Source organism: Anguilla rostrata, chromosome 18 (genome assembly GCF_018555375.3).
Source record: "Anguilla rostrata isolate EN2019 chromosome 18, ASM1855537v3, whole genome shotgun sequence".
Classification (NCBI taxonomy): domain Eukaryota; kingdom Metazoa; phylum Chordata; class Actinopteri; order Anguilliformes; family Anguillidae; genus Anguilla; species Anguilla rostrata.
In genome coordinates this window covers 30,418,652-30,431,586 of record NC_057950.1, presented here as the reverse complement: position 1 = coordinate 30,431,586, position 12,935 = coordinate 30,418,652, and the positions used below count along the sequence as shown (strand labels likewise).

General features: G+C 50.6%; 1 protein-coding gene across 12 annotated transcripts in view; it reads right to left on the bottom strand.

The window, feature by feature from the left end:
- Positions 1-12,935, bottom strand: part of LOC135244878 (transcription factor COE3-like) — a 101,063-nt gene that overhangs the window by 34,402 nt on the left and 53,726 nt on the right. For 8 of the 12 annotated variants that reach the window (XM_064317524.1, XM_064317525.1, XM_064317526.1 and 5 more), the window contains exons 7-8: positions 6,094-6,175; positions 2,905-3,022 (exon numbers count right to left, since the gene is read on the bottom strand). In XM_064317524.1, the coding sequence (XP_064173594.1) occupies positions 2,905-3,022; positions 6,094-6,175 (200 nt within the window). Of the gene's footprint in view, positions 1-2,880; positions 3,023-6,093; positions 6,176-12,935 lie in introns of all 12 variants that reach the window. The other 4 variants (XM_064317522.1, XM_064317523.1, XM_064317528.1 and 1 more) reach the window with 1 other exon arrangement.

The window sequence follows — 12,935 nt, the reverse complement described above, 5'->3', positions numbered from 1 at the left end:
TACAAACGGACCAGAAAATGTAGACACAGCATCTAAATAAACAGAATATGTTTTCTTCGTTTATTCTGTGAACACGCGCGAGGCATTTTTGTGACATCTTCAGATAATTATGCACGGACTGTGGCAGAACCGTAGTATCAGTACCGCTCATCACACCGACAAATCATACGGGTTGTATGACAAATCTTTTGTGTTTCAAGTGGACAGTCAAGCAGCCAAGAGAACCCGGCGGACTATCAAAGCCCCCCGCGTGTTATTTAGTAAACAGTCTCCGGCTCTAATCATCGCGCTTTCCCCGGAAACACGGCGGAGTGCGTCACCTTTCTCCCGGCTCGCAATATTGAGACACTCAAACAGGTCTAATCTCGCTTTATGAAGACTTCTTTGTTCTGCGTGCTAAAATGTCTCGTAATTGTGGCGCGGAGTGTCCAGATGGCGGGCTGATACTACAGCTGATGGGATTATACCTTTTACCTCTCCTCTGGCCATCTGTTCCCTTTAACGCGCTAAAACCCCGCAGCCTGGATTCGCTTGTCTTTATTGCATAAACCTAACAGCATTACAGGCACTTGGCATGCAAATCACTTCCCCGCTGAAGGCCTTGGGCTGTGAGCTCGCTCACGGTGGTGCCCGAGCCGTTCACGAACTTGCAAACAATAGTGTGTGTGTGCGCGCGCGTATGTGTGTTTGCGCGAGTGTGCGTGTATGTGTGCTTGTCAGTGTTATGGTGTGATGGGATAAATCAGCTCTACAGCACATTACCAGAGGTTATATTCAGCCAGTGTAAATAATTTTCACAGCACTGTGATCTTTAAAGTGATTCAACAGAGCCACCCTATGCAGTAGCAGCAGCAGGAGCAGTGGCTGGAATTAATTGAGAGTTTGCGGACACTGCTTTTGAGTATCAGATTATGGGCTAACGAGGATCGAGTGAACAGAAGCTTCATACGGACACGGGTGTTCGGATCTCACAGGGATTCTCCGTCCCCATAAAGAATGTGTTGCTAATCTAAAGCATACCGCCTGACTACCTGCAGTCTGGCTTTTATGGCCGTCATGGAAGGGATTAGATTTTATTACTGTAGCTCCTGCTCTCTCAACGTCTCTGCTCATGTTTGAATGTCCGACTCAGAGGGGTACAAGAGCATTTTTAACTGCCCTACAGCATTTCCAGGAATGCGGTAGGGCGAAAACTATGTGGATGGTATTTTAGCCATAGATTTGAAGTGAAAATGATGACAATGAATGTTGTATTTTCAAAGAAAGAGAACGTGCAAAGCTGCTAAATGTGGGATGGGGTAGGGGTTCTGTATGCATATGTCCGTGTGTGTGTATGTGTGTGTGAGTTCTGTATGCATATATCCGTGTGTGTGTATGTGTGTGTCTTACAAATTAAGCAACTAGTCTGAATTTTGCCTGCAAATGCACCTTCCATGCAAAATGCAACAACTACAGAACACACATTTGCAATGGTCATTTCCTCTGGCTGTGCTTACAGTTATTTGTTTACAACTTCTATATCATCAAAAGACAAGCAGCAAAATAGTTCAATTGACAGATCTTGAAATGAAATAAAGATTAAAGGGGGGATGGGATCAGGCTTTGCAGGAGTGGTGGCCAAGTAGAGGAGGGTGAGAGAGGAACCATGGTAGACGCCTGTCTGTTCCCAGGGGACCTTAAAGACTGGGAGACAGGGCTCAACCTCTTTAATTGCTCTTCTCATTAAAGCTGGTTGCTAGGCAAAACACACCTACCATGCAATGAATATGAGACTGAAAAACATTACATCACTAGGTATAATGGTATAATGACTTTAATGCTTAGGGCAACAATTCTATATATATTTATATTATATTATACAATTCTCCTGTAGCTTAGTCATTCAATTCATAAACAATATGAAGACATTATAATATTCTAATTGCTTTGGTAATATTATTATTATTATTATTATTATTATTATTATTATTATAATGTGTGTTTGCAAAAGAAAAGGTCAGCATACCAGGAAAAGTGTTTGTGCTGTTATTCTAAATGTTACTGCTCCCTGGAAAGCCTATCGTTGCCACACAGTGTAAAGATAAGCAAATGCTTTCTCGTCAGCTCAATTTTTCCACAACGTCTTTGCGGAATAACTGAATGCGATCCAAATGCGGGAGTCGGTCAGGGGTCAGAAGGTCACGCTTAGCGCGCTTCGCGTCTGAATTTCCCAGGCCGACCCGCTCCAGGATCTCTCCCTCAGACCTGGCAATCAGTCAATCATACGGAACGAGCTGGAAGGAAAACATTGGGCCCTGTTTTCTCAGCTTTCATTGGCCCCAGCAGAACCCAGCAACAGGAAACTGACCTCACGCCAAATTCTTTTCAGATTTGATCATGGATTTTTTCTTCTTTTTTTTTGTTGTTTTTTTTTTCACAACAAATGTGCAATTGGACATCAAGCTCACACAATGCGGGAAACATTTTGACATTTGTTGGGAAATGGGGGTTAAAAATGTTTAATCTACAGTGAACCATTCTGTTCTATATATGCGCAATGACAGTAATGATAATAACATTGTTATTATTATTATTATTATAATGACGATAGTAATAACAACGATGACAGGAATAATAATAATAATTATGATAATTATGATAATGAATAATAATACCTAAAGTGGAAAAGAAGCAGAAAGTAACAGGAAGCGACAGAGTGGGTGAAAAAGGAAAAGGTAAAGAAGAAAAGGAGGAGGGGGCTGCAGAGCGAGGGAGTGGCAGAGCGTGTATCCCGGGACGGAGGAGAGGAGAGAGACGTGCGGAGTGAGAGAGAGAGAGGGGGGAGGGGAGGGGGGGGGGGGGCAGAGCAGCAAATCAAAGGGGAATGCAAAATGTGCCTACCATTATCCAGATAAGGAGCCGTACCTTCAGATGGGTCGAGCCGGCGCGCCCGCCGGCCGTGCTTGGAGTTGTTGTGCACGAACATGTTGTCCGACACCGCCAGGACGTGGCCGTCCACGTTGGCGGTCGTCGACACAACGACCTGCAACGGGAGTGAGGGCACACAGCTCGTCATTACGCAATCTGTAACCGGCGGGCGTGTCCAGCCGCCACATTCCGCGCGGACACACGAGAAGACAGACGGCTGCTCTACGTCTTAAACACTTTCTGTGCTCAGCCAGGCTAGTTGGAGACTCTTAATTGGTCATAGGTATGAGTGTGTGAGTGAATGGTGTGTGCGTGCCCTGCGATAGATTGGCGGCCTGTCCAGGGTGTACTCCTGCCTCTCGCCCAATGCATGCTGGGATAGCCTCCAGCACCCCCCGTGACCCTGCCCAAGATAAGCGGATATAGATAATGCATGGATGGATGGATGGATATTTGTGTGCTTGTTATAAATATTGCCACCACTTTGTTTATTTATTTTGCCAAGAGGGGTGTGACGATTATTCAGTAGCGCGGTGAGAGATGCATTGTGGGTCAGGTATTAATGCGGACATGTGCACTGAGCACCTCGGTCATGCTTTCCTTGGACTGGGGGCTCACGCCCGTCAATCATCTGAGCCCCGCTGTCCATCGCACTGTTCTCCTCCACCTCCGGTCAAACCCGGGTCTGCTAATTACGCTTTAATTCACGCATTGAGACAGCGAAGCAGCGCGGCTCGCCGAAATGTTCCTCCAGCCTCTATCAGTGTCGGACACCGGCTCTGGGTTTGTGCTTTAATAGCTGCCCTTCCCTTCGATGTATCGTCATATTGATCGCCGGGCTTATCTAATCAGACCTCACCTCACTTTAGTACCCCATTCAGACAGACACGAGGATTTTCACCACAACCTGATTAATAAATCAGTAGGCCTCCTTCTTTGTAGTAAGTGAACACCCCTCCTCCCCAGCAATTCCCTTTTTTTCTTTACACGCGTGTGTAATGTTTGGTGACAAAGGGGGCTTTTCCGTGTATGCAAACAGACGTGGCCGTGAGCGGTGAGCGTGTTTCCATTCAGGAGAGCGCGTTTCTATCCGCTCCGCTCCCCTGTCGGACCGCCTCGGTGCGTCCACGGAATTCTGTGTTTTCTCGCCAGCGAAAGACCTCCATTCTGGCTCTGTCCCGGGGCCCGGAGCTGAGCCAGGCCGTGGATGATGGATAGCAGCCCCCCTCTCCCTCCCCACATCCCCCCCCCTGGTCTCCAGCTGCTTCGCGGTAGTAACTGGAACGGAGTGCGTGCGACGCGGGAGACGGTGCCAGCAGAGCACCTAGGCGGGCACATCTGTGAGAGCGGGCCCCTGGAAATGGCACCGTGTCCATTTGGGCCCCCAGACTGGAGGTGGAGCCAAGAACCGCAGGCCCCGGCGATATTAATTAAAATGCCAGGCCTTCAGCTGTGCATATACACCGCATATATATTTATACTGTGGGAACTCATTTTAATAAAATGAATTTCCACATGTACAATAAGCAAACTATAGTGGAGGGGATGGTATATCCATGTATTATTATTATGATTATAAATGGAATGGTAAATGGACTGCATTTATATAGCGCTTTTATCCAAAGCGCTTTACAATTGATGCCTCTCACTCAGGAGGCAGTTAGGGGTTAGGTGTCTTGCTCTGGGACACTTCAACACGCCCAGAGCGTGTTATTATTATTATTATTATTATTATTATTATTATTATAATACAGTCATATCACACAATATTTTTGTCTGGAAATGATGTCACAGTGATTTTTTTTTCCACATCAAAAAAAGTCCAGACAACAGAATAAATGATGAGAGGCTCTGTTTGTGCTGGAAGGCAGAGGGTAAAGCGAGTAGCAGGGCTCGTTTACAGAGTGGGACACCGTGCCGACCGAGGGCGGAGGCAGAGAGCAGCTCTGGTCCAGGCGCTCAGGCCGCTTGTAGACGTGGGAAGTGCTCCCGGGGATGTGTGGAGTGAGTGACAGCTCGTCCCTCTCCCCACCCCCCAGAGGGCGGCCGCGTGCGGGGAGAGCGCCGTTCCCCCTCCGTAAAAAACACTCCCCCTCCTCCCGTCTGTGCACCACGGCCCCAACCGGTAGCACCTCTTCAATCCCACATTAACAAACAGAAGAGATGAGAAACATACACTTTCTCTGTGGTTCGTGGTGCATTAAACGAATAAGAATCCTACCACTTGGCAAACATATGTATGTGTGTGTGTGTTCGTGTGTTTGTGAGTGCATATTTCTCTGTGTATATGTATGTGCATATATGTGTGCGTCTATTTCTGTGTGTATATGTATGTGCATGTGTGTGTGTGTTTCTGTGTGTAATGTATGTGCATATGTGTGTGTGTGTGTTTCTGTATGTATATGTATGTGCATATGTGTGTGTATGCCTGTGTGTGTGCGTACATACTTCTGTGCGTGCATATATGTGTGTGTGTATAAAGGTGTAATGCAGGCCAATCATTATTCAGTGAGCCGTACCCAAGCCAGCTATCCGGGGTGAATCCACCAGAGCCTTGCCTCCCACTCAGACTGACTGAGCTCTGAATATGAAAAAGCTGGAGCAGCTCCAGCCCTGTGTCCCCTGAGGGCCCCCCGTGAGGGCCCCCCCTGAGGGCCCCCCCTGCGGGCCCCTCCTGAGAGCTCCCCCGGCTGCCCTGCCCTCGGCCAGTTTAAACATCCCTGCGAAGCGGTACGGGTCACCTGTTCTACTGGACCAGGAAGCTCCTGCTCTGACCCATCCCTAATGCAGGCTCAGCACTTCCTGCTTAGGAATAAACACAGGATTGAGCTCACTGGAGCGATTATGGGTGGACTGTGTGTGTGTGTGTGTGTGTGTGTGTGTGGGTGTAAGAGTGTGTGTGTATGTGTGTCAGTGTGTATGAGTGTGTGTAGGTGGGTGTGTGTGAGTGTGTGTGTATGTGTGTGTGAGAGTGTGTGTATGTGTGAGTGTGTGTATGTGTGTGTGTGTGTGTGTGTGTGTGTGTGTGGGTGTAAGAGTGTGTGTGTATGTGTGTCAGTGTGTATGAGTGTGTGTAGGTGGGTGTGTGTGAGTGTGTGTGTAAGAGTGTGTATGTGTGTGTGAGAGTGTGTGTATGTGTGTGTGTGTGTGTGTGAGTGTGTGTGTCAGAGAGATTTAGCGAGTTACCTGGAAGCGGCGCATGTCTCTGGGGTTCCCTGCATTCTTCAGGCAGTTCTGATTGCACTTGAGGAAGAATTTCAGAAAGAACCTGCAGAAGGAGGACAGAAGCACAGGCCCTGGGGTTAGCACAGCAGCCTCTCCAGGAGAAGCACAGAGCCACAGGCCCTGGGGTTAGCACAGCAGCCTCTCCAGGAGAACACAAGCACAGCCCTGGGTTAGCACAGCAGCCTCTCCAGGAGAAGCACAGAGCCACAGGCCCTGGGGTTAGCACACAGCCTCTCCAGGAGAAGCACAGAGCCACAGGCCCTGGGGTTAGCAGACCGGCCTCTCCAGGAGAAGCACAGAGCCACAGGCCCTGGGGTTAGCACAGCAGCCTCTCCAGGAGAAGCACAGAGCCACAGGCCCTGGGGTTAGCACAGCAGCCTCTCCAGGAGAAGCACAGAGCCACAGGCCCTGGGGTTAGCAGACCGGCCTCTCCAGGAGAAGCACAGAGCCACAGGCCCTGGGGTTAGCACAGCAGCCTCTCCAGGAGAAGCACAGAGCCACAGGCCCTGGGGTTAGCACAGCAGCCTCTCCAGGAGAAGCACAGAGCCACAGGCCCTGGGGTTAGCACAGCAGCCTCTCCAGGAGAAGCACAGAGCCACAGGCCCTGGGGTTAGCACAGCAGCCTCCAGGAGAAGCACAGAGCCACAGGCCCTAGGTAGCCACGCAGCCTCTCCAGAGAAGCAGAGAGTCACAGGCCCTGGGGTTAGCACACCGCCTCTCCAGGAGAAGCACAGAGCCACAGGCCCTGGGGTTAGCCAGCAGCCTCTCCAGGAGAAGCCAGAGCACAGCCCTGGGGTTAGCACAGCAGCCTCTCCAGAGAAGCACAGAGCCACAGGCCCTGGGGTTAGACAGCAGCCTCTCCAGGAGAAGACAGAGCCACAGGCCTGGGTTAGCACGCAGCTCTCCAGGAGAAACACAGAGCCACAGGCCCTGGGTTAGCACACCGCTCTCCAGGAGAAGCACAGAGCACAGGCCCTGGGTTAGCACAGCAGCCTCTCCAGGAGAAGCACAGAGCCACAGGCCCTGGGGTTAGCACAGCAGCCTCTCCAGGAGAAGCAGAGAGCCACAGGCCCTGGGGTTAGCAGACCGGCCTCTCCCACAAATTACAGCGTGGCTAATCTTCAGAACAAACGTCGCGCGCGAGAGACCCGGAGCGAGGCGGGGGATTCTCCGCCCCCGGCCCGTAAACTTTCACGTGGGAGAGCCGACATGAACCCGTGTCCTACGCTCGCCATTTTACTAAAACCCCCTTATTACAAGGGTCCTTTAAAATGAACCCTCCCCCCCCACTCGAAAAAACCATTTTTAGAATATTCAGAGGGTGGAGGGGCTTATCTGAGACAACTGCTGAAAGCAAGTCAGCTTGCTGCTGCTGACGATGCCCTGGTGTGAAAAAATCGTAAATTTTGCTTTTTAATTACCGCCTGTGGTGATTACCCAAAATACACTTCACATGCTATTTTTTTTTTTAGCATCACTTTCTTATTCTGACTCACAGTTGTGAAATATGGATGTGACGTTACACGTGAACAAACATAATCTCACTGCACGTTTCCTTTCCTATGCATGAATGTAGTCTGTACAAATATTAGCTTGGCCCTGCGATGCTTTCTTCGTGGCCTGTGCACGTTCCCGTTTGATTTCAAATACAAAATCGTTTTTTTTTTGAAGTCACATATCCGATTGCATTTCGAGAAATGCATTTCGCTCGACAAACATGCAGTCTCTACACAGACATAAAGACATTCTTTTTCTCTTTTTTTTTCTGAAGCCACCCACTTTAGGACCTTGACCAACGCAATAAATCAAACAGGAAGTGACACGTTGAACCACCGGGGAACTTTCGCCGCTCCACCGCTCCTGCATATGCATTCTCCTCTGGGTTCTCTCTCTCTATTTTCCTCTCCACTTCTCCGAAGGCCACGAAGAGAAGGAGAGAGGGAAAAAAAAGAGGAGAGCGAAGAGACGGGGAAAAAAATGTTTGTTTTGCACGTCAGGAAATGTTAGCTTGTCGCGTCAATAAAGTCGCGTCCGGCCGGCGTTGGCTGACATGGGTTCCCTCGGCAGGATTAAAAGGGGGGGGAGCTGGGGGGGTGGGGGGCCATAAAATCTGGGGCTTGTCATTAGCGCCGCGGCACCTAATTGTGTACAGTATGTTTTCCGTTGCATGCGCCGGACCATTATCAAAATGACCATTACGCACGCCGATTCCCTGACCCCCCGCTTTATTTCCCCGAAGAGTCGTAACGCTGCGCGGGGAAGGTCTCTGAGTAAATCAAGCCTGAAATATGCCCTTCATCTCCCTATTACTCTCAGACGCCGAGGAGTCCGCGCTCCTGAACAAACTGCTCCTCCACCGCCACGGCCCCCACGCTGGAATCAAACTGGATGTGAGGGAGGGGAAATGTTTTTATTTATTCATTTATTTAGTTATTTATTACTTTGTCATTTTTGTGATTTTTTTCTTTCAAGGATGAAGACTTTTGGCTTTGTTTCTTTTTCATAAATGAATCCAATGTTCTCTTTTACGAGCTTGCTAAATAGAGATGTACAGTAAGCTTGCACATTAAGACCCCCCCCCCCCACACTCCTTATCCCCCCGACCGGCAGCATCGACCAATCTACATTATATCTCCTGGAGATCTCATCACACACACGTAGGCCTATTATGCCTTGTTTAGTTACAGATACAATATGAGGAATGATACTGCCAGATTTATACCCTAAAGCCAGCCTTTACCACCCACCCCCCAAACCACAAGTCAATTTTTGACACAACTGCATGGCACCGTTTTGCTCTAGTAAAACCCCGACCGAACGAACAAAGACTCGCTCGCACCGCGTAAGAAGAGTGGAGTCAGACTCGGACTCGGACTCGGACTCGGACTCGGACTCGGACTCGGACTCGGACTCGGACTCGGACTCGGACTCGGACTCGGACTCGGACTCAGACTCAGACTCAGAGTCAGACTCAGACTCAGACTCAGAGTCAGACTCAGACTCAGAGTCAGACTCAGACTCAGACTCAGACTCAGACTCGGACTCAGACTCAGACTCAAACGGCCCGCGTTAACGCCGTACGGATGAGTTCATTTCTCCGCGCTTTTACGAAGTCGACTAAAACCCGCGCCTCCCGTTCATCAGATTAAAAACCGTTTTAATTGTGTTCTGGGGCTGCGGCGCAACATCCGCGGCGTTTAGGAGCGGTTTAAACCGCACGGGCGGCCGCGCAATCTCTCCTTTCGATTCGGCCTCGCGGTCGAACGGCCTTCTCCTCCAAACGGCGGCGGGGCTCGGCGGCGGAGCTCGCGACGGCCGGGAAACAAAGGAGGGCCGTCTGATCGCAATTTAGCGGGGTGCGGAGGAGTCCTCCGCGTTAGACATCGTCGGAGTGCGAAGGGGGGGGGGTAGGGAGGGGGCGGGGGGGGGGAGGACGAAATTAACGGCAATTAGGTTTGATTAAAGCCATCCTTCTCAATAACCGGCCGTCCTGACAGGCCGGCGGGTCCCGGCGACGTCCCGGGACGGCGCTGAGGGTGCAGAGAAATATTAGGGCCAATAAAGGGGGGGCATTAGCGCAGGTAATTAGAGCTCGGCCGGGCTCGGGGAAAAGGTGCCTCCTCCGTGTATTGTAATGCAGGGGAATAATTGGCTGGTGGGGTGGGGAGGGGGGTGGGGGCGGTTATCGGTTTTAGGGAGAAGAGCGCAGGGTTTGTCGCGGGGAAGGGGGGGGGAGAGAGAGAGAGCGGACGCGTTTCGTCGTTAGCCCGAACGCCCCTCTCTCTCTCTGATGTCTCGACCGCGCGACTGAGAGCTTTATCGGCTTTCATCTCGGAAACCGCGACTCTGAAGTCGACAAATCACCGATAAAGCTATCCGGGGGGGGGGGGGGGGTTTCGGGTAATTAACGGGACGCGTCCTCACCTCCGCGCTCGGCGAAGACGGCTCCGCTCTCCTCCTAAACCCCGAGCCACTAATCACGCAGTAATCAGCCCCTTCCCTCCGGGTCAGAGGAGGGGATAGATCGTCTCTTTCCAAATGCGCCGGGCTTTGCCGCTTAAACCGCACGGCTTCACAGAGCGCGTGATTGAGAAGAAAAGGGGGGACCTTTTTGGTCATTTGAGGTTCACGAAGGCCCTCTTATCTTCGCTCTGATCTTTTTTTTTTCCTCTCCAATCGTGAAAGAGCACAGCAGAACCCCCCCACTCCACCCTTTTTCTGTACTCCCTCCATCAAATTAAAGAGGAATAAAAAAACAAACAGACAAAGTGTTGAGAACAGACATGGTTTTCAGGGTGCTGTGTAATTGGGGCCTATTACACACTCGTATTTATAACTTTGTGTGTGTTCGTTGTGGTGTGTGGTGGGGGGGGGGGGTTGGGTCACGGTGGGGTGGCATAGAGCCAGCACGTCTCTCTTAATGCACGTTAGGCCAACATACATTATCAGCTTTAAGACTGAATGCTTTAAATTTGAAGCAATTTAATTGTTTACAGCGTGAAGGTCGGTATGTCAGTCTTCAAATATTCAATTATTCAATTATTACGGGTTTTTTTAGCCAATATTATGAGCTGTTTTTAGTATTTTTATTTTTTATGTTGTTTTTTTGCTTTTTTTCAGAGCAGAGATGCACTCTGTAAATGTTCTGGTGTTTCTGCTGATTAATACAAGCTGGGCCCGGTCTTGTGCTGTACCAGAGTACCAGATGGCTGAATTGGAAACTATGGAAACTACGATGCGCTGCGACTGGCGGACGGAAGCTCCGGCGCCGGCCGATTGGTGGTTGGAGACCGTGCTGCTGGGTGATTGGTGGTTGGAGACCGTGCTGCCGGCCGATTGGTGGTTGGAGACCGTGCTGCCGGGTGATTGGTGGACGGGTCAGCGGAGGGCTCGTCTGTGGTAATTAGCAGAGGAGCCGTCGAACGCAGAGGCCACAGCTGCACAGCGCTAACCCCCCCCCCCCCCCACCACCCCACCACCCCCACCCCCCGCTATCGATTACCCAGCGGCCCCGGCGGCCGGTCGGGCCTTCCCGCCTCGCGGACGGTGCGCGTAGCGAGCGCTTCCTACACACCGCCGAGCTATGCTAACATAAGATGCCTGCGCAGAGACGGCACGCAGGTCGACGCATATCGCATTTCCCAAACGCTGGGGTCTCCACGTCGGGTCCTCCAGCCCCCCTCCCCTTCTCCGGCAGTCCCTCTGTTAGCCGTCCCTCCGCGGTCCGCGTTCCCCGGGACGCCGAGCGGCACCGCCCCCGAGCGCGGAACCTCGAGCCGCGTCAGCGCCCCACGACTCCCTTCGGCCCGGCCCTCGCTCCGGCGAACCGCGGGAGGGAGGAATTTTTGGGAACGGGTAGTGGATTTTGATTTTACAGCAGGAACCAGATGGCCCTTTGTGCGCTCTCCCATCCCCCTCCTCCTCCTCCTTCACCACCCCCCCGACCCCCTCACCCCCCCCCCCCGCAACTCGCCCAGCCTTTAAGAAAAAAAAACGAAAAAAAAACACACAATCGGGAACGTACTGGCGTCCGTCTCCGCACCCGGCTCCTCCGCCGCACCCCAGTGTTCTCACGCTGACCCCGCGCACCAGTCCGGGCGCCCCCCCCCACGCCCCCTGTCAGCCATTACGCCCCTTTGTCTGGAAGCAGCCGCTCCTCTGGCCCCTCCAGCAGCCCCCCCCCCCCCCCCCCCCCCCTTGGAAACCGAGGCGCGCTAACGCCGTCCGTTCTACTAACCGCCCAGGGACCGGGCTCCTAGCCTCCCGCTATCTCCCGTCCAGCGCCTCCCTATCACCCCTTATTAGCTTTGGAAAATTAACCCCCCCCGAATCTGAAGGGCCTCAGCCTCTCTCCACGTCTCCACAGAGTCTTATCTCTGAATTTTTCTGATACTTTTTCTCGGCTGGTTTTGCTGTTTTCAGAGTTCGCCATCAAGGGATACTTAAACACGCCACGATCCCTGACACTTCCCATGATCCTTCGGGAAATTGGAAAGACAGAGATCTCATATGATCTGCACCAGAACCTGAAATTGAAAACACTTTTTTTCACAATTGACTGAGAAAAAAAGTAATATTTTTCAGTAAGATTTTCTTCATTACAATTTAATCTGAGAAAAAGGCTTGCATAAAAAATCAACTGCTTTTTCAATTCATATTTTTTTTTGCCTTGGCTGCGGGTACAGGCACATTACCATAGCCCTTACTTAAGAAAAATGCCAGCATCAGTTGCTTCACATCAAGGGCACTGCTGTTTGGTTGGAGCAGGCACTGGGGGGAGGGGGGTTTACATGTTGTGAGAAGATCAAGTGCATGTGCTTATGCTCATTGTATGAGCTCCCCCCCCCCCCCCATTCACCTAACCTCATTCTCAGCTGATCTTTGTAACCTAATTCCTCATTTGATAAGATTTGTTAAGTTAATTATAGGTCACAGACAGACAGTTGTTCCTTTCTTGTATTTATTTATTGTTTTGTTTTTACACTTAAATAGTAGTTCCTTTTTTGCATTTTTCGACATTGCATTGACTCATTAAATTTTATTTCCTTGACTTTTTTCCACCTTCAAGACTTCATTAATTAGGATTATCAGCTTCACAGAAGTTATTTCAAGAAACAGGAAAAAACATTTAAAATCAAGCCAAAGCTCTCACACATAAAACACTAATGCAGAGATCCCTCAGATCCTGATGAAAAACGTATTATAAATATTATAAATGATTCATGTGAGCAGAGCTCTGCCTGCCAGTGATTAGTTTTAATGCAGGTAACGCAGCTTCATAATGAGAGGGACACATCTGCATG